Source organism: Pieris brassicae, chromosome 7, assembly GCF_905147105.1.
Source record: "Pieris brassicae chromosome 7, ilPieBrab1.1, whole genome shotgun sequence".
Classification (NCBI taxonomy): Eukaryota; Metazoa; Arthropoda; class Insecta; order Lepidoptera; family Pieridae; genus Pieris; species Pieris brassicae.
The window spans coordinates 649,062-672,366 of NC_059671.1; the positions used below are offsets into that span (position 1 = coordinate 649,062).

The following is a 23,305-nucleotide window of genomic DNA, read 5'->3' on the forward strand; positions in this document are numbered from 1 at the left end:
TTTTTTTATTTTTATGTAATAGAAGGCAAACGGACATGTGACTCATAATGTTAAGTGCTTGAGTGATACTCAAGTCCCTTGCCGGCCTTTTAAAAATTGTACGTTCTTTTATAGCAAGACAATGAGTCGCATTGATTTGTAAATACATACTTCAGTGGGCAGCTGGTTCTACATAGTGATGGTGCGCGGTATTACTAGACCTGTAGTGTTCTACAAAATCCTGACTCCGAACTGCTAATAATGCGAAACCATTGACAAGTACAGTTACTAAATACAACAGAAGGTTACATTATTACAAGTATTACGTTGTCTTACCGTTAGATTGGTGTATATTTATAATTAAGCTATTGTTACATTTCGAAGAAATTTTGACAACTGTAAAGGCATACCTAATACTAATTAAAATGGCTTTAAATACATTGACACAGTAAACATTTGCTTAATGTTTTAAACATTTTATAATGACAGAACTTAAAAGAGAACCACGTATGATTTATTTTCGTTTCTCTCTGTAAGTGTGAGCTATTTTAAGTGGCCCAGACCATTCATACTTTATTTTTAGACTAGCAGTTATTCAGCTTGCATAGGCAAACGAATGTTGGGGGTTTTTATAGATTAAGACGTCTAGTTTATACTTACATTAATTTAAATTTAATTTCTGTAAAATTAATCCTAACCCGTACTACCTTAGCCGAATTAAAAATTTAAACTCATTAATGAATTTTCCGGAACAAAAGTATGAAAATTTAATTATAAACGGACATCCATGACCGTTTTCAACTGAAATGGCGCATTGTTTTAAGATTTCCGAGTTTTAATACACTCGCCCTAAGGTCATAACTCGTGAGGCGAAGGGTGGAAGGGTCATTTATTTATAAACCAATTAAAACCTCTGTGAATGGTCGATTCTGGCCGATAACGCTCGCTTTTTGACATTTCTTGTTATTTGTTGTCTTATTGTTTGAAAACGTTTGAAGGGTGACAATTTACAACAATGACGTTGTTAGTAATCAAACCGATAAAATTGAGTGTCTGTGATTGGACTTAATTCAAACTTCAAACATTGCTTTTGCAATTGTGGTGTTTTCACAGTTTAACAAAAACAAATTCATTTATTCGATAAATACGTGTGTCAATTAAAAGTCTTAAATTATTAGTATAGTTTGATAATACTGACCTTGTATTTAAGTTGTATAGCGCAACTTTATTCATAATTAATTTTATTGATATCAGATTTCATTAATTATTTATATAGAAACAATCTACTGACCGGAAGATAAGAAGTAGGTCAATACCACTTCGCTAAAAATAAATCTATAAATTGAGAGCATCTGCTTTTATTTATTAAGGAGTTGCAAATGGAATTTAAAACTTTGACCCGATAGCCCACATTCTTAATACTTTATCGATCATTAATAAATATATATAAACTAGATATCCATTTCAACTGGTAGGGTTTGAACAAATGTTGATTAAATGACACCGACGGCTCACCTGTTTATATAAATGATTCTGTTTATACAAAGTTCGTCAGTTTCAAACGTGTACAGGTTGAAGAATATGCTGATCGCATTTAAACTATTGAAATAGACTACTTGAAATAGTTGAAATACGGTTGTACAACTTCTACGCATCTTTCTTTCCGCCACATTTACGCTGCTAGACGTGCCAAATGACACCCATTATGGGATTCTTATTAGCACATTTATACTGACATTTCCTTTTTGAGATGGCTCCTTTAAAAGGGACTTTTCTAGTTGAAATCTTAATTTACTTTCGGCAACATAGGTTAATATTGAAAATATATTTTTGTTAATATCTCTTTATCATTAATTATCTTTGTATGTATTTATGGTTTTGTTTTCCAAATGAATGTAGGTATTAAACAAATTATACATATAAACTAATTTTATACATTAAAAAATAAATAAATTAGGATATGTGATTTTCGACTATGTTTTTGTTTAATACTAGATAAACAATAACAATTTCAATTTACAATTTCCGACTTAGGTAGTTTTAGAAATTTATCAAAACTAATTTATTGACTTCGATGAAGTAAAAATATTATCACTTAATTATATATAACAATCTCACATATGTACTAAACAATAAAATGCACGGAAATCAAAATACCACATGCCTTAATAGCAACGATTAGCCTTAACAGTCGCAAAAAAGGTTGCTTTGTAATGACCACGATAGCTCAAAGTACATATGATTAAATGTATCGTTTATAAGGGTCAGGTTATCATAGAATATTATATCAAAATGTTTTGTTTTACTAAAACTGTGTCACTTTCTGTGTTATATTGAAGTGCTTAACTGAAGCGTAAAATTTGTCTTTATCTTTAAAAAGTAAATAGTACGTTACATCCAGTAATCGTTATTTAATATTATTTTTAAGTTCTGCGAAAACATACAGTATTTTTTTATGTACACGTAATGAATTGATAGTTTTGTGATGAAAGAAAGGAAGTTTGAACAAGAAAATAACAAGAGAACAGAAATGATATTTGATTTATACATTTTAATGTAGTATAAATAAATGTTTTGTTTAAAGTGTAGTTGTGTTTCTAACTTCTACCAATTTCAACAGCTGCTTAGTACGTAGCTCGCTTTGGATTTATGCTTCAAACTAAAACTATTTAGCTTAAATTTGTAATGTATACTTGCATGTTTCGTTTTAGTGCAATTAAAGTAATAATATTTATTATCAGGTTTAAATTTAAATACTTTGTTTATATTAAAAACAAATAATAAAAAATAACATTTTAAAATGTAAACTAGTGGTCTTGTTGCTTGGATCTGTATTTTTCAAAAAAGTTAGTTCATAGCGAAAAATCTAAAGATACTATAGGATAAGACATTACGCTAGACTTTTTGTTGACAAATATACAGTATTTTTTAGATACTAATTGTCTCTTAGTTAACCAGCTACTATGAAGAATAATAATATTATACATCCAATGTGTACTATGTTTAATGGATTGTTATTAATTCCTCTTAATCATGGTTATTCGCCCCTTTCCATGCCCTGTATTTATTATTATTTGCATTCAAAATGTTATTTTAAAGTTGTTATAACTGATAAGTTTAACCAACTTGGACCCTCTATATTATTTCGGAGCAATCGCCTACGGCGTAGTCTCGTAGCGGTGTCGTAGTATTCACGCACTAAATGCTACAACTTTGTCAACCCTGAAGCTATGGTGTAGGGTCGTTACAGTTATAGATAATATTGGATATTTTCCCCTTATTTTACCCCGATGAGGGTCTTTCAATACAGTATTCGAGGATACTAAATATAGGGAAAATTCAAAAGCTGTTTCATGTGTTTTTTTTAATACTTCATTCAATGAAAAAGCTTACCAGTTTTCTAATTCAATATAACTTCTAATTGTGTTCGTATCTTCAGCAAAGTTATATAAGTTACAGTAAGGCGAATATTTAACCCAGACACCTAAAAGCCTACAAGCCCTCATTTCCGCATCATCATAACAAATATAAGAGATTACAAAATGTTAACTGACGAAAAAGATTTCTTTAGTAGTACATTCAATAATTAAAAATTATTGTTATAACTACTTTTTATTTTTAAATATTGTCATTCAAACAAAAAAACCTTTATTCTGACTAAAATTATTTATCACATGCAAAGCTCTTCTAATCAGAAAATGTACTAACAAAATGATGACGAATCGTTTAAAACCGTTTGAATCAGCCGATAATAAGACAAATTAATTACGTAGTGACAAATTGGGGAATCGCTGAACAAATTGAACGCCCGTCATTAAGCGTTGAGCAAACAGACAACACAAACACACAGACATCGTAATCCGTCCGTACACGAAACTGGCATTACGGCTTTGCAAGAGCTTTCTTTAAGACTCGGCTAACAATTTGTTTCGATAGTCTAATACTTCAATGATTGCTTGGCTTATAATATAGATATTAAGGGTAAAATCTTTAACATACTAAGGCGACTTAGTACTTTACTGGGAACAGAGTACCAAGTTCCACCCATATTACCCGCCAGATCATCAAGATTTTGGCCCGCAGTACGACTATGTGAAACCAGCTGCCCTCTGAAGTATTTCCGAACCAATTCGACTTAGGGTCCGTCAAGAAAAGAGCGTCCCAATTCTCAAACAGCCGCCAATGAATTTGGCCTCTGGCAATGGCAGTGTCCATGGGCGGCCGCACCCTGTTAGAAGGATTTAATTTGGAACCGAGGGTGTGGCGACTGTAAAATATAAACTATTATTACAATTAATATCATCAAAACTTACAATAGTACCACATAGAACTGCATCAATAAAATTTTAAAATCGTATCACCATTGCATGCGCATCAAAGGACACTTGCCGTATAATTTTGCTATTACTACGTTATTTTATTTTTTGGAATCATAACAACTGATAACACTTAAATAATCATTATCAAGTTGGGACAATTATATTTTGCATACTTACATTGTCTTGCCTTGTCAAATCATCGTGTCATATAATGATAATATGTTGCGTTTAATTTAACATAATAATGTAAATAGCAAAGGTTTATCATATTACCTAAAGTAAATATCATTACACATTTCATTCCGCGAAGCGACATATAATTATATCCCATTCTATAAATATGTTTAAAATACTTTTTGTTTTGATATTCAGTGAGATTATATAAACAAGCCTTTGGCAGTACATTACAAACGGTTCCGCGTGGCACTTACAATGATATTCTTTGTGTAAATTGCACAGGCGCTACTAACACGGTTCCGTTCACAAAAATAACGACATGTGGGCCTATTCTGATATTCGTTTGATGACTATGTTGGTTTGGAAATATACAGTAGATTAAGTTTCAAATTTGTGAAAATTTGCTATCGACAACACGATTACGTTATTATATATATACCAATGGCGATATAGCCTTTTAGGTCTGGGCCTCAGCTTTCCGTATCGTACCGTAGGCATGCCGGTTACCTCATGACGTTTTCCTTCCCCGTACGAGCGTGTGTTAAATGGGCACATAGATAGAAAATCCATTGATGCTCAACCGGGCATCGAACCTACGACCCAATTATTTCCAATGTATTAAGAAGCCTACCCCAACACGGCTCCATATTTAATCTATAACAAACAAGCATGTGAACTTAATTCTACAATTAACTTGAAAATGGCATTAAGTTAAGAAGAGTGCAAAAGAGAAGTATAAAGCTCCGAGCACAATTTAAAATTAGAACCCTAGTAAACTACGCTTCATATTAATAAAAATAAGCTGCATAAAAGTGCAGCTGGAATTCCCAATAAGCTAATATTCGTAGCTCCTAAATCAATGTAATTCGAAAACTACAGAACCTGCACGTTACGGCCAACATAAACCGAGTACTGTAACTTTTATTCGGCTATAAATTTACTGCCATTCAGCCGGTTATTTCTGGATTTTTCTAGAAATTTCTCCCTTGATGCCTGAACTTTATTACGATCGCTATCGAAACTTAGTTAAAGGATTTTGATCAAATACATTTGTTTTTCAATTTAAATGTACCAATTCTATAACAAATATTCATGTTTATTTTATTCTAAGTTGCCATTACGGGTCACCTTATCGCTGTGAGTATATATACTTATATACATACATAATACACATACATAGAAAAAACAACTACAAGAAGCATGATATAACAGTATAAGATTTAAATACCTATGTTATTTAATTACAAATTTTCTCCTTCAGATAATATATAGAAACGAAAAGACGAGGTTTCGTTTGAATTAATCTCAAATTATATTTTAATACGTCTATCGGCAGAGGCTTTTAGAGAAAAATAATGTTTAATGATTTTGGTCTTTGAACCTTATTCTATTTCACCGTTTCTAAATCAACAGGCGTTTTGGTAGGTTGATACTTTAAGCGTTTCGTCTGGTATCACGAAAAATACAAAGCCATCGTGCATACAAATTGTATGGGTACACCGTGTACGTCGATCTTCAATTACCATGAGGCAATCACCCGGCGTTACGCACGGCTGCGCATCCATCTCACTTGTTTTTCTTTCGTATATATTTAGGTAACTTTCACATTGACTTTTATAAATTCTCAATTTATTTACCAAATTGGTTCATACAGACAACACCTAATAATGATTGATTCATTGCATAGAGTTATAATTTTTATTTATTAATCCAAATCTATTAGAAAAAATTAGGTTTAAACTCGGCTATTTTTTTTTAGACGTAATTTTTATAGGTACATATGATACATATTATAAAAGAAAACAGATTACATTATTCAACGAAATATACGAAACAAAAAACATAAGTCAAATAAGTACATGAATAGATTAAAAAAAACTGAAACTAAGCATTAACCACAACTTATTATTTTAAAGAAAAAAATAAATTACTTTTAAATAAAGTCAGTCCTCCCGCTTCCTAAAATATTCCCTCACACCCTCGTCGGTAAGGTGGAAAATGTCTACATCTTCATAAATTGTATTGTAGTTAGCTATAACCTAAGAAATTATGTATCTATACATAATATAAAAAAGAAGATTCCTATTTCCAAGCCAACTAAGTCACTAATATCTAATTTTAAATTAAACATGTATATGCTGCAAAACTGCTACCCATACTGCATCAGTATCTCTTAAAGCTTATAACCGTAGTAGAGAATTCTATGTCAACAATAACCTCTTTCGGTTAACGTTCAATACGGTTATTATGCACATGGCTCAATACGGCAATGCGTCAGAAAGTTTATAGTATTCAAGTATTTATACGAAATGAATTTTAGCTCTCGATGAATATAAAATAACAACTTGAAAGCTTTTATTAAGTTATTTAAAATATAGAGAAATGTGGTTGAAATTTGCGGTTTTTAAGTTCGCACGTCCGTTATTGATACGGCGAGCTGATGTATTGAAATTATCCATTTATTTTATTGTTTTTGTTTATCTTTTGTATGGAGTCCCAATAAACTCCAATAAGGACGCCGCCGACATATGTCTACGCCTGGTATCAATATATAGATATACTAAATATAAGTTACAAATAGAACGCATAGATAGAAGTTTACAATAATATCACTTTAGCAAGCCTTCTGTACGTGTGTTTGTAATGTATTATTTTGCATTATTCATGTAAGCCTCAAAGTAAACATTCTAACCATCATAAAATCGTACTTTAGCTAATTTTCATTATAAAATAGATCAGTGAAAGAAATTCACGACCTCGTTCCACGATTGGCAGCGCATTAGTAAAGGCTTTTCAGTCCCCCCGCCCCCTCGATAGTTAATTAAACGTCAGATGGGAAATATTCGCGTCATTAGGAAAACTAGCGCTGCAGCGGAAAGAAGGCTGTATGGGTTTTTATGAGAAATTGCCTGGGGCTGACGTTGTCGTGTTTGCTTAATACTTACGGCTTTTTTTCTTTTTTAGGTGAGCGATGTTTTTGCTTTTACATTGCTTTAAAGACAACTTCTCACCTCTTACAAATAAGATGACTTCAGGGCAGTTTACATGTCTTATTATTTATTTATATACACATCGTTGCATTTATAGAAAAACAAATAACATAAGAATTATAAGGGATGCAACGGGTGGCCTTATCGCTAACAAGCGATTTCTATCAAGCAGGCAGTCCTAGAAGGCAATGTTTGGGGTAACCCAATTCTTATAAAAAAATCATAGAATCAACAACCTTAATCTAAAATAATAAAATAAACTAAAAAACTTCACGGATTTTGAATTGCGATGCAGAACAAATTGCTCCACGCCACTGTATAGATTATTATTCATTATTCCCATTATTACAATTTTGATTATTTTAATAAATAAAATTACTTAGTACCTGAACACTTCAAATGACCTAAAATTATTCTAGATCGTTATAAGCCTTGGACGATCGTGACTTCAAGTTAAGACTTTGCTGTATTCAAGAACTAAGCGAATATAAACTATGCCTTCCAATGTTATGTTTCAATTTCTCAACGTTTCTAGTTTCACTAGTAACAATATCGTGCTAACTTCTAAGTTTTGCATACAAAAACAAAGCAGTTTATCATTCATTTTGATTCTGTCTTCGGTCAGTAGATCTAACTTTGTATAATTTAAGGAGATTTTCATCTATTAAGAGACTCGTGAAATTTACAAGACAAGCAATATGGCATGTTCACACAGATTTCTGTTTATAAGGTTTCTAATTAGGCTTTGAAAAAAAATTTATGTGTTATACCTTTAAAACAGAATTAAATTTTTAAGCATATGCAATATCAGAACAATTTCCAGAGAATTTAAGACTTTCTCTGGGCCGGTAACTGATGTATGAGTATCATGGTCAGCTACACAGTCTGTGGATCTGGTGCGAGTAATTTTTCTTCCACCAATTTCGGTTCTATGCTTCTTTTACAGAAGTGTATAATTTGGAGGACGAGTCTGAGTTGATCAGTCCACCTCGTTGGCGTACATCCATGCGATCTGCCGTGTTGCTAATCACGATGAGCTTCTCTGGGTTGGTTGGTTGTGTGACCAAAAATTGAAAAAAAAAATCGGATTTATGGCATACAAACAATACTTGTAAATGCAGGCAGTTGGTACGCTAAATTTCTTACATGTTCAAAGGACCGTGTGCAACCAGCCTTCTTACCTGTAATGCGGTCACGTTCATATACCTAGTGCCTCCTAAAAACTTGTAAGAGGACTTGACCTTTGTAATCTATCTTGGGACTTTTGAAGGCTCTCGTGAAATATGACAGCAACTTGGAAATTAGAGATGAAAAAAGACACTCCGTGATCGAAATATTTGATAAGGTCTACCAATCATTCGTAATACATTGCTTTTACTTGTAAATATAATAGCAGCAATTCAAAATTAATTTAGAGATTATTAAACATAGTAGAATAAAGCGTGTATTGAAAGGGGTTTAAGTATATATACAGAGATATATATGTACATAGTTTTCTTGCAAAACTTACATTTTATTTTCTTCATATAAACATGTTATTAAGTTGATTGGTGCGTGTATGCGTATGCTCGGTCGATCTTGCTACACATATGACCAACACGAGTACCCATCAAACCACAAATGAGATCCCAGGTACAAATACGTTGCGATATTACAAACGTTTCCACTTGACAAAAGGTTGATTGGCTCACTGCCCTCATAATCTTTTAAATTTTCTTTTTTTAAAAATTACACATCTGTTAAGGGATGTAGCAATTATGGGGGCGCATTGAAAAGGGCTCCCACGAGATAAAACACTTATTTGATGATCCTCTCCACAAAACCCTTTGTTTCGTCCAGACTGTTGCAAACCCTATATGTTTTGATAGAATCTAACACGTGCAAGTCTTTTATGTAATGGACAGACAGGAAGGATATAGCAGACGATATTGGTTGCTAACTAGAGATTGTATTTCTTCTGATTTTACTAATAAAGCTTGAAACCAAAAAGCCTTTTTTTTTAAAAAAAAAATTTTTTTTTTAGCTTATTGCTTCTAAATTAACCTCGAATTGTATTGTAACCGAAGTCTCGTATTGTAGCCCTAATAATTAAAGAAAACTGACCTTTGGAGCATATATATTTATAAATTTTAATTATGCCACGGTTACTATAATGGTGTATTATATAATGCGATTTCTTTAATAAAATTTAAATAATGAACGTAAAGCAATTTTTGGCGGTTTAACGTTTATTATTGGCGAAGGTTTTATTTTGGAAAATGTTTCAAGCACAGTCATTATTATAATTTGGATCGCAGCCAAAATGATACCCGAAACCTGAACGTTACATAAATTATATTATTTTCATAACTTCTTGATAATAATCATTAATATTCATCGATATTTTGTTATAACAATAAAGAATCTGAAATCGAAGGAGGTGTCATAGCAGCTGGTAGAATACCAAATGTAAATTTGTCAAATATATACTCGTAAAATATCCATTACATAATTATCGAAACAATACTTCGTTGCCTCTATGCCCCTTGTGTGTTTAAAATTAAACAAAATGTTTGTATGACATCAAGCATTAATTTTTTTATTAAAATTCTAATAGACAGTTAACAATGTCTTGAAAATTTGGTTTGACTTTTAGATCTTCTCAAAGATAAATTTAAAAACTATATACATAATCTTATATATATTTAAATGAATTTGTATTGCATTTCTGTATGTAACGAAGTTTACTCTGTAATAAATATTGTTTTATTTCATTTATTTATTAAAAACACAATCCTGTCCTGACTCGTCAAGAATGCATAACCAAAGAAAATAAAATAAAACAAATAAAATAAAATTACATAATAAATAAATAACTACTATATGCACTAACAAATAATAGAACTTTTGTGTCAGTTCACTAAATGGACAATCAAAAAGGTCCGCTAACCTTATAGGTTCATTAACTAAAGTAAGAAAATAATCAATGAAATAAATGCAAGCAATATTTTTTTAATCTTAAAATAACGGTTTCGAAAAGCCATAAACGTGCTATTATCGACAAATACACACAAATTCACTTTGGTATGGAAGTTGACCTTGAGCAGTGTTGGCCTAGTGGCTTCAGCATGCGACTCTCATCCCTGAGGTCGTAGGTTCGATCCCGGGCTGTGCAGCAATGGATTTTCTTTCTATGTGCGCATAACATTAGCTCGAACGATTAAGGAAACCGGCTTGTCTTAGACCAAAAAAGACAGCGTGCGTCAGGCACAAAAGGCTGATCACCTACTTGCCTATTCGATTAACAAATGATCATGAAACAGATACAGAATCTGAGGCCCAGGCCTAAAAAGGTTGTGCGCCATTGATTTATTTAATTTTTTTATGGTAGTTTACGGGAAAAAACAAGCCAATGTTTAACGGTAAAATTATAAAATCGACTTTTGGGTGCAAATTGACGACACTCTTAAATTAAAATAATTTATAAAAAATATTTATTAGCAGCGTAAATTGAAGGTCATATTTTTTATAAAATTTATCACCTTGGTGTATTTCAGACGCAATGTTGATTTAAAATAAATATTAGAAGACTATTTTCTTTGATATATTTTGTCAGACAGTGTTTCGAGATTCAAATGTAATGCGCCGTAACGATCGCGTATATCTTAAAATTAATATTTGAACTCTGTTATAAGCTAACAAGGTTCTCATTCGAATAACTCTGGTAACATATGGTATCACTCACATTTTAACAGATCCTCAAATCCACAAATAATGCAAAGAATATTAAGCTTTGTTTCTATGTGTTTAAAGTGGATTTGTGACTCTTAGAGTACAGACGAGATTGAGATAGATTAGTTTATTTAGTTATACAATAATAGACCTTATTGTGATAACTTAAGGCACTTTTTGCTGAGTGAGACATACTGTGCATGTGTCCTTTGTAATAGATGGTTAACAATATTGTATATTGAAAAGTCACGATTTCTCGTTATGAATGAAGAGTTTGTACGAAAATAAAATACAAGATATCTGAAAGTTTTTGGTAACTGCGTGTTTCTATAATCTACTTATTAGTTGTAACGGCAAGAAATAATGTTTTTTGTCAGCAAATAAATTTATTCTTAATGCAAAGATACATGTGACTCATTAATTAATTTATTTTAAAAGTTCAAATTATAATTAAACTAGAAAGATATATATATATATATATACACTTATAAGTCATATAGTTATAAGCTTACGTAATATCATACTAATATTACTTTTCTTTTACAGGTGAGTCGCAATTGAATGGAGATGATTGCGGTTATAGTTATATAAGTAAGTATTATTAGGTTATAGTTATATTAGTAACATAATAATATCTTTATATATATATATATATATAATTCTACTGTAAGTGTGTATGTTACTGAGCTCCTCTTAAACGGCTGGACCAATTTGAATGATTTTTTTTTGTATGCGTTTGGGTGGCGCCCTAGATTCAGGTTCAGATTCAGAAATTAGTCCGGCAGCTGGCGCTGCAGTCGGTAACTAGGTAACTTATCTATACAGCAAATAAACAGCTGGTATTTAGACGACTCTTCTGTGTATATGTTCGTAATTAAACCCCTAAACGGCTGGTAAGATTTTGATGAAATTTTTGTGTGTTTAATTGGAGTCGAGAATGATTTACATTATTCGATGTAAGACGTAAGTTTACAGAACAACGTATGCTATATCTGTAAAGGTTATTCTACCCTCTTTATAAATAAAAACATGTAGAAGTATGTATACTTTGCAGATTTGCATTCTATTAGTTTTGATAGCAAGCATTTGCTATATAACTTCTAGATGTATAAACATTGTTTTACTTGAGAATTTTTTAATCATATAATTCTATCTGTGAAGTTCGCGTTGAAAATATGCCAAGAAAGTAGCTTGATTATGTTGGAACAGAGTTAGTTAAGTCAATTAACTAAGTTCGGTTCCTTACCATTTGATAAACTATCGAGCGTAAAGCTGGATGAAAAATTCATTGAGCGCTTCGGACAACCGTTGAATATTCCGTGATTGATTTTGTAACTTAATTATTGTTTAATGAGTTTTCTTTTAATATTATCGTGTTACCGAGAAATTTTCTCTCTGGGTCATATTTTTCTGAATCTAATTATGATTAATACGACTGATAAAAAACCCAGTGGCGCTACACCTGTTTTTAGGTTTTCAGATTTTTCTTTAACTAGTGATTAAGCTTAAGAAGTTAAAAGTCGGGACTTTTTGTCTGATTCTCGTATTAGAAATATAAATTGTTTTTTTAAGTAGCGGGCATCATAGTTCTGGCTAAGTTTTGACTATGAATCTCATCCTTTAAAGGATCAATTTTACTGAGCAAGTGTTGATGTATAAAAACATGCGGATACAACTCAATATGTATGGTTAAGAATGGCGCCCTTAAATTAATAAAATCAATGACGCTACAGCCTTTTTAGGTCTGGGCCTCAGATTTCTGTATCTGTTTCATAATCATTTGTTAATTGAATAGGCAAGTAGGTGATCAGCCTTCTGTGCCTGACACACGCCATCGACTTGCTGGGTCTAAGGTAAGCTGGTTTCCTCACGATGTTTTCTCCTCCTCCTCCTCACGGTGCACATAGAAAGAAAGTCATTGGTGCACAGCCGCATATCGAGTCTAGGACCTCACAAATGAGAGTCGCTCGCTGAAGCCACTGTGCAAACACTGCAATCTTGCCCCTGTAATATCCCCCTTAATTACTAGGCATTACTACTTATCACAGACTACTTTTAGACCTAATGAATGCTGTTAATTTTGTCTATAACAACACAGACTGTTAGATGTTTGATCTGTAATAAGCAGAGTAACTTAGAATTAATCTTGAGGTTTTTATATTAAAAATCTCTTCAATATAAAAGTTCACGCTGCGTTAACACACACATTTGCAATTCAGCCCGCGTCTAGCTGTCCGCATTGATGCCATCTCCCTCACGCGTATTGGTAATGGTATCCCCGTCTCAGCATTGCATTCGATTGCAGCTGATTTCAACGAAATTCACATTTGTTTCCTCTCCAGAATAGAACAGTGCTGATTTCGTATTCGATGTATGAGGAAGGAACATTGACACTTTTTGTTTTTCGCCTCCTCAGTAAAATCGAACTTGTAAATCATCACTACGTCTGCAAAAATAATTCGTGTGAAAGGTGTTCAGGATCAGGTGTTTAGAATCTTATCGGGCTCGCTTTCCACATTATCACATACTAAGCCTACTTAACTATTAAGGTAATCACACACAATCATGGTGCTTTTGAAAAAAAAATTAAGTTAGTTTTAAAATTGGAATTGTACAGTCCGTTCGAAGTTTATAACACTTTGTAGGTCTAAACTTAATTGTAATTTATTGATTGTTTTATTTCAGTTAACCGACGTCAGGCGATGATCTGACTGGCAAAGGTATCAAACTTTACCAAAGCACTGCTTTTGTGATGTCTGCTTAACTCAATCTCACAAAAGCTCAATCGTTATTTGCAAATTCACCTCGAAAATATGTTCTTTCAAATTGGAAATTCGGAGCTTCTTATTATTAATATATTTCGCATGTTATGTAGAACTATTGCACGTTTTCCATTAAATAATATACTATCTATGAAAAATATCTATTCTAAAAGTATTATTACCATATGCTTGAACTTATAGGGACAGAATTTCACTAAAATTAAATTTGCAGCAACTCTCTGTTTTTGTAATAACACAAACATTGTTCTGTCAGTGCGGTAATAAGCCACAAATAATATTCATAACATACTATTATTGTATAAGACTAAATAAACGTAGGCAAGACATTATTGAATTCAAGATTTCTGTGCTATTAACTCGTGGTACTCCTGTTTTCATCTCTTATATTAAAACGAATATTGTACTATCTAAAACAGTGGTGATATATTGGACGTAATTACCTCCTATCTCTGGTAAAATTCGTTTTTCATAACCCACTTTTGAAAAATATGTTCTTCATAACGCGGGAATTCACGATAATTTAGCGTTAGGTATATGTAAAATACGCCCGGCCAGTGGGAGATTTCGGTCAATTTTGGCCATTAATGCGCCCATCTTTCGTACCCTTATCTGACCTTTGAATAAATCTATTTCTCTTTTATGAGAAGTTATAATTTTGTTGGTTTAAGTCTTAGCCAAAGAAATATACAGGAACTTAAAATAAACGTATAGTAAGCCAATTTTCTAAGTAAATAGTTTTGCAAATTTTAATACCGATTGTTAGGTATTACTTGATAATTTCTCTTTTTTTTTCATTTCAATATTAATAGGGATACTTTGGTTTGGTGAAGATTACTCTTTTTATATATTGAATAGGTACTGATGCGGTTGTAATACTTATTTTAGTTATCAAGTCTAGACATACAAAGAGTATCGAGATTCAAGATAACATTGCTAAAACCTTTTGAGGCAACTCCCGCAAGATTTTAATCAAGAAAATCTGTCGTTTAATGAGAGGGGACTCTTAAATAGTTCGCTGCGTCATCGGGCTTGCTGAATACTCGCCAATTTGATTATGCCGTCAAATTTCCTCGGAAGATATTTCTGTTTGTAAACTTTAATGCATTGCAATCGAAGTACTTTATAAGTTTCTCCACAATAAATACTAAATTAATACATTACATGGTTCCTACATGTAATGGTACAGAAATTAACATCAGTGGCGCTACCTTTTTAGGTCTTGGCCTCAGATTGTATCTTGTTTCATGATAATTTGTTCATCTAATAGGCAAGTAGGTGATCAGCCTTCTGTGCCTGACGCACCGGCAAGGTTTGCACAAGGCAAACCGGTTTCCTCACGATGTTCTCCTTCACCGTTGGAGCGAATGTTAAATGCGTTCATAGAAAAAAAAGTCCATTAGTGCACAGCCGGGGATCGAACCTACGACCTTAGGGACGAGAGTCGCACGCTGAAGACACTAGACTAACACTGCTCTAAAATAGAAAAGTAAAGAAATTAAAAAAAATAATTCATCTTCTATACATTCTTATTCGGACATCTCTCGCTTTAGATTTTTTGTAATCCTAGCCATACCGCTGCTGTTTTTGAGTTTTGGTCTAGGGTCTTCAGCGTGCGACTCTAATCTCCTAGCACTGGACTTTCTGTCTATGTGCGCATTTAGCATTCGTACGAACGGTGAAAGAAAACATCGCGAGGCTTAGAACTAAAATGTTGTTTCAGGCACAGAAGGGTGGTCACCTACATGTCATTTAGATTGACAAATTGTAATGAAACATACAGGAACCTAAGGCCTAACCTGAAAATATAGCGCCACTGATTTTTATTTTATATTTTAGCCATATATATATTATCTCCTAATAAAATTCTACGTACTAGATATATATCAATTTTAATTAATTATTTAGTCTATATTATAATAACTACAAGTGCAAATTTCTGAAAATGGAATTGTCTTTCCGTATTCCATATTAAATTTGAGTATCGATTCTCCAGTTGTTGGAAAATCGATTTATCGCGTTTCACAGAGCGGTTGGAGGCGTCTGCGGTTTCAGGCAAATTGCAACCTTATTTGGCGACCAAATTGCAGTCGCTTAATTATTAAAGTTGCCTGAAAGGGGCCACTGTTTATCCTTGTCATTAACTTGAGTATGGTGTATAAAAGTTACTCTTATAAGACGAGTAGATAAATTCACTGCACTGCTCGTGCTAATTTAGTTAAAGTTTGTTAGATACTGGATATACATATCGTATATATGTTTTTGTGCTCGTTTATGTCGTATTAGTTTTTATGTCATAAATTGTATATCATTTAATAAATTAGGGTAAAAATTTAAAGTGTAAATTTATGATAATTATTTTAATTTCAGACTTCTTTTAGTGTAACTATTTATCAGTACACGCCTATTACATTATAAAAATATTGAAGTCTAATGTTAGAATCTACTGTAAATTGTCAACAACAACCATTCATGATAGGACCCTCCCCAAACGATTTATAGTGCAAGTTTTAGATGGAAAAACTTTGTAATCTTGTCTTTGAGCTTACTGTCTCTCGAGAGAAATACTTCTAATGTCGAAAGCAGATTTTTGTGACCTTAATACCTTGCCCAAATATTAACTCATGATTACAATATTGATACCCGTGGCTAGGCAGACTGCAATAAAAAGTACAATATCAGACATCGTCGGTCATTAAGAGTAAAGTTTTACTATAGGTTTTGGTCAAAAGCTTATAAAGAAATTCTTTCATCAGTGATTGAAAATGGGCATAAAATTGTGTAGCTTAGCTTCCGTTCTTGAGACCCAAATTGTATTTTTTTAGTTGCAGTTGCTTATACTTAATATAGATCCATGTCTAGAAAAGTATTATAAAATTGTTCATATTAACGAGTTAGTCAGATCCTTTAAAATCGGTAACAAATGTTTGAATCCACAATGTTAAGTGATACCGCTGCCTATAGAAACAATGCCCGCTCTTTTCTTGACTATGTATAGTCGTATCTGTGATATTAACTACGCTTTTTTTGAACAAATGTGGGCCGGGCCACAGTATACGTATTATAAACTAAACTTTACTGTCTTTAAAACTCAAAAAAGTATTAAAACAAGACTTAAGAACGGACATCATTTTTTCTGAGCCATTACAACGTGATATATCAAGTCATTAATAGAACTCTTTGTTCATTTATTAATAGTTCTCTTTCTTTATGACCAAAATAGAGAAGGACATAAACGACGTAATCCTTTTGTCTTTTAAAAGTTTGTTTAGATTCTGAAAACCTTTTTAATCAATGATATCCTAGCTGCGTGTGTTTACTGGTTGTCGGACGGAGCAGGCTCCGATTTCCTACAAAACAATAACTGCTGCTGAATCGGCTCCGACAAATGCATGAATGGGTCTGCATGCCTCGGAGTAGGGGTCTTAGATACGATACTACTTATGCTAAACGTATTGTTAAAATCAAATGGTTGTCTGTTAGGTAACGTCATAACAAAATATTGATGAAATTTTTGAAAACTTATCAATGAAATAGAAACCGCTTTTATTGAATTATTATTATTTTATACTATTTTGTATGGATACAAAGAAAGAGTGAATCCCCGGACGCATAGGCCAATCGAGTGGAAGAGAGATAGATAGATAGATGGAGGGAGAGCGAGAGAAAGCAACGGGACAATGAGTCATGCATCTTCGTGTGTGCGTTCATCGATTTATTAGACGTTGTCACGTCAAAATAAAAATACTATTTGAATCCCAAAATACGTAATACATGTAAATGTGTTATTAAAATTTCCAATTAAAAATTTAATGTAACGTAAAACCACTAAATTAGCGACCCATAAGGCAATTTTAACGAAGACGCGAACTTTGAATAAATATTTAAAAAATGTCTATAAGCCGTTGTAATAAGGTCTCAATAAATAACGCTCCCAGACAAGAACAGGAGGAAGAAAATTAAAGATTTAAATACACGCAAGCAAACATCGACCGTACATCATACGGAATACGGTAGAGTTTCCTATGCACGTTACGGGCAGCAAAAGATAATCTTGTTCGAAGTCATTTTTGACCAATTTCCCTCGGTATTGAAAAATATTTTATGAAGGCTGACGTGATGTCAGTTTCTGTTCTATTTTCTAGTCTGCTATTTTGCCAATCGTGTATTGATGGGTTATCGTGAGTGGTGATTAAAATTTCATTCGTTATTCTTCGTACATGACGGAATCCTGCTTTTTGGGCAGAGATTTTTTTCAACTAATGACTGTAAAAAAGATATATAATTCCTGGTAGCACAGTTCGTTTACATTGCGCCTCTTAATCACCTGTGTTTCTGGCACGACATTGGATTTGGTGGGTAAAGAACTTGGATTTAACTAGTCACCTAAAGGACATAACACCATTGTAATGTGCCCTGATAGGCTTTTATATCCTATAATTACATTATTTATTAACAACTGTACCAAAAGTAAAGCGTACCAAGTCTTAAAAAGTCGGCAACGCACTCTGGCAGTGTCATTTAAAGTGGGGAAACATCAGGGGTTTCCGTATGACTATAAAAATAAATTAGTGACCATTTTAGGTCGGGACCTCAGATTTCTGAATCTGTTACATGATAATTTATCAATCTAATAGGCAGGTAGGTGATCAGCCTCTCGTGCCTGACACACACCGTCGACTTTTGTTTCTAAGGTTCACCGTTCGAGTGAATGTTAAATACGCACATAGAAAGTCCATTGGTGGAGCTGGAGATTGAACGCCTCGAGGATGAGAGTCGCACGCTGAAGCCACTAGGCCAACTATCCAGCACGTTTTCTCTCTATTATTTATAAATAAAATTGTATTTTGTTCTCTATTGATCTGACCAACTTGTATAAATAATAACTTGCTATGTTATTAATGGTTTTCTGGATATGGAATTGTATTAAATGTAGGTCGAGGGTACCTACTTCAATTTACGTCAAGTATTTAAGTAAAAAACAGAACCCTATTAGACAGTTATTAAAGAATGCTCACGGTACTTATTTGAAGTTTTCCGTTCTTCTGCGTCGCTTGGCTCGGTAAAGCGATTAAACAATTTCACTCCGCCGTACTGTTTTATTGTTATCTTATTAAAAGGAATTGTTCGAGAGCTTTGTTCCGATGCCGTTTTGAATTTAGAACTGTTATCAATAAGCTACGCTTTGACCAACCGAAAGTACTTGCGAAAGAAAAAAGATTCTTCCCAAGATTGGTACGCGCCAATTTCAATAGAAAAGACGGCCTAAAATTATTAAACACCTGGGATCCAATAATATCCAAATTAAAACCCCAAGACACACAATCCGCGAAAACAGAGGAGTCACCGTGAGTCATTTCTGCAAAAACCCATCAACTCCGGGAAAATAAATACAGATAACACAACTTTCTCTACAGCTGTGATACTTTTCAACACTTTTTGTCTTCAACGTGACCACGCACGCTGTAAAGCACGCGAAACGTCGGAAATAATTAAATTTAAAATTATGTAAATAATTATAAGTTTATAATAATAATACATAGCTTTAATCCGGTTAAAAAGTGTTTTCTTTTTATGTGTAAAAGCTATGTTAACAAAAGACAAAACTATATCAATAAGCTCTTTATCTACTATACTCCTAAGTATTTAAATTTTATTATTATTCATAATAATAATAAATAAAATCTTTATTTATTTAAATAAAGTTTTTATAATAATATTATTATTTTATTTATTAAATCTTTATCTATTATTATTATTCATAATAATAATAAATAAAATCTTTATTTATGACAAAAATAGAAACTGACAAAATTCATCTATCGCTGGTCCTGTCTCTGTGTTATGGGTAAGAACTAGTTGGTGGTACATATTAAAAATAGTTTTTTTATTGGAAAAAGTAGTTGTAACACTAAACAACTCATCAATCACAAATCGTATAAGACATTAAGTATGCGTGAGTGTGTGAATGTATGTGCGTATTTAAGAATGTAGGTTTAGTAACCTCAGAGTTATGCCAAGATGCGTAGTAAGGCTTTTTTTTAGTACCTGATTGTATTGACCTACAGTTAACTAAGATATTTTTGACAATTCTTATAAACTTCTTTCATGATCTTTTTCAGTTATACATTGCATTGTTGAAAAACACGTATATTGAAGTTATTTCTGATCACAACAAAGTTGTATTACCCATGTGTCGGCAATTACGCATTAGAGCGACATCAATCAAACCTTCTAAATCTGTCATCGGCACAATAAAAATGGTTGTATGAGTACTAATGTCTCCCTCGGCTGTTCGGGGCTGATGTCACCTGCCTTTTATGAGTGCCTTGGCTTTACTTTGATTGATTCAACGGGAAAAGTGGGATGTTAATATATACAGATTTTCATAATGACAGCACTTACATTGTGTGTTTCTGAGTTGTGTATATTTTTATTAGGAAGCTAAAAAAATCTTCAACGGATATAAATGTCAATATTCTATATTATTTAAATAACAAGACAAATTACGTAAACCAGAGACTATAGGTAGAAGCGTGGTTTAGTGGTTTATCGAATAAATTTCCATTTCCGTCGAAAGTCAACTGTCGATTATACGGTTTGCACAAAATTCCAATTGCACAAAAATCCTTGGATCAAAAATGCAATTGGGGGTTAAAATTCTTGAAACAAATAGGTACTTTGTACTTGTTCTGTTTCTCGGTTGTCTCCGCACCCATTCTCGTTGATATATTAATCTAGATACCTATTAAAAGTCTAATCATACGACATGTAATCGAATAGTTTTACGATTCAAATTTATCACATCAATTTTTCAGTCAGTTAACAAACTCGTAAATCGAACGAGCGCATCTAAAAGTGTTGTAAAAAACTTTTGTCGCTCAAAACAATAAAGTATACTTCGAGAGGAAAGTTGTAAAGTTATCTTTATGTCTCTATTTTAAAAATAGACGAGCACATGTTTACATCGAGTGAATAGCCAAGCATTGGGTGCATTATGTCTTACTATAATTTACATCTCCCTTTGTAGTACTCATTTTGTATATGTGTGTGCGGATATGAATCGTTTAGTGGTCTTTGTAGTTTAACGCCCACATTTGTAACTTGCACATAAATTTGATTCTTTGATATTTAAATTGAAAATTGTACTAAGTGGTATATTTATCCATGTATTTTGAAAGCACGCAATACCTCTTGGAAAAGTTACACAACCAAATCTAATAAATGTATCTGGATGCTTCATTATAGCATTTTATTTTGGTAATAATAAGCCTAGAAAATAATTTCTTTGTATTTTTGAGTAAGCTGTTAACGCGCAGTAGCGCTTGACCTGAATTATATCATTTGTTTTAACTTACCACATGCTTCAATAGACGACGGCATTGTTCTGAAAATGAGCAGACACTTTGTTCGTTGTCATAGAAACATTGTATCATTTTACTTGCTCTATTTCGTACATGAAATAAAATAGAAATATTCCTCTAAAACTGTGTCAATATAGTCCAAGAATATATTCCCGAAAGTAAAAATAAGAGATCGCTAAAGTGCCACTTTGCCGCCTACACGGCGCATCATCTATTTTATATAGATCCCATTTATTGGTTACATTTCCTCCACAGTCACAAGTCCTGACGGCTCACGTTAAAGTGGTTATGTAATTTTATTTTTCGTTAGCACTATCAGAGTTTTATCGTCACCAAAGCTGAGTTTACATGAATCCATGTTATAATATTAACACTTAAGAGCCTGTGGGATGAATCTATGATTTTATGGTGGTCCTGGTATCGTATTTTTATGAGTTTTGGATTCAATTCTTGGTTCGATTGAAAGATAAATTCTCGATTTATGTCTCGTCCTTTGTTTAAATTAGTCATGTCCTTGTCTTAATGACTTAAGTGCATTTGTTTATCATGTTTAACCTGAACAGTATTAAAGATAAGTGCTCTAGTTTCATTAGTTACAATGTTCTAGTTTTGATGTATTTTTGTTTCATGACTTACATTAAAAATTAATTAAAAAGTACCAACACAATAAAATCCGATAAATTTTATGGATGCAATTTCTCAATTAACATTGTTTACACGTTAACTGTTGTTGTATGACAAAACAAATGTCAATCCCACGTATTGACTCCTGCTGAGTGGAATGAAAGATTCAATGAAACGCACTAGGCCATGAATGCTTCGATAGAAGCGTCAATAATTCCGCTACGTGTCCAATACATAGAACAAAATCAGCATGGTACCGTATTTCGGGACATAAATTGGTAATGTGGCCGCATCCGATGATTAATTGACCCGATCTGACCCAAACAATTACTTCAATTATTTACCTCCGGTCCACTGTTATTGTGCAATTCGATAGTTCTCCTTTAATTTGAATTATGTACGCATTCGGCCGGTCCCGTTCAATTACGCCAATGTACTGATCGATTCTTCAAACGTCTCTGATGAATATTAATTATCAACAATTTGAACTCATTAACCGTATCAATATTCAGAGACCAAGAGTTTATTCATGTTCATTATGATGTTATTAATTATTTCTCCTATTTTTGCCGGCCGTCATAAAACGTTATTTATAACATTTACCCCAATTTTGAAATACATAATTATGTCAACACATTTCCGCTGCGAAGTATTTTAATTCAACGTGTCAGCTCAAAATAGCATTTCATATAACGAATGTCCGTACAGATGCAGATAACGTCGGAAGTTTTATCTTAACTGGAATCAAAGCGACTAAACTTCAAAAAGATCTTAAAATAAATTTGAATATAAACTATAGCGAAACAAAATTCCTGTTCGTGCTAGTGGCGTTTGAAAGAAATAACGATAAAATATCGCGGACTTAATTACAAGCCATCCATGTCTCATTAGACGACGTTAGATCAGATATTGGATGCAACGGTTTCGTAGGTGGGCTAGAAACTGATTAAAATCACTTAAGTGCAACCAGTTAGCCATAAATCCCATCTCATTTACGTTACCGTCGAGAATCAACGTGATTATGCGTTTATTTAAATTAGATAAGTAAACAGAGTAAATGAAGACACGATATAAACATTCCGTTAAACGCACTTAAAATCCATTAAAACTTCCGAAGATCCAAACAACTCTAAGTTCTGTGTTTTCAACAAGACGCTTATTTACGAAGCTAAACAAACAGATACATGACATAAACAGTTGACCCCGTTTCCTCGAGAAGTTCCACCAAATAAGAGCGTTATGCATGAATCAATACGGAGGATGTTAAATAAATCACCGACTTCAGTTCTTGTTTGATCTGCGATGTACAAAGGCAAATAATATCTAATTAACGGTACCTGATTGGATCAATCCAGCGTTCG

General features: G+C 32.8%; 1 protein-coding gene across 4 annotated transcripts in view; it reads left to right on the plus strand.

Annotated features, from left to right (window-relative positions):
* Window positions 1–23,305, plus strand: part of LOC123712491 (teneurin-m) — a 207,258-nt gene that overhangs the window by 32,154 nt on the left and 151,799 nt on the right. For 3 of the 4 annotated variants that reach the window (XM_045665602.1, XM_045665608.1, XM_045665603.1), the window contains exon 2: window positions 11,723–11,767. In XM_045665602.1, the coding sequence (XP_045521558.1) occupies window positions 11,723–11,767 (45 nt within the window). Of the gene's footprint in view, window positions 1–11,722; window positions 11,768–13,867; window positions 13,897–23,305 lie in introns of those variants that run through there. The other variant, XM_045665607.1, reaches the window with a different exon arrangement.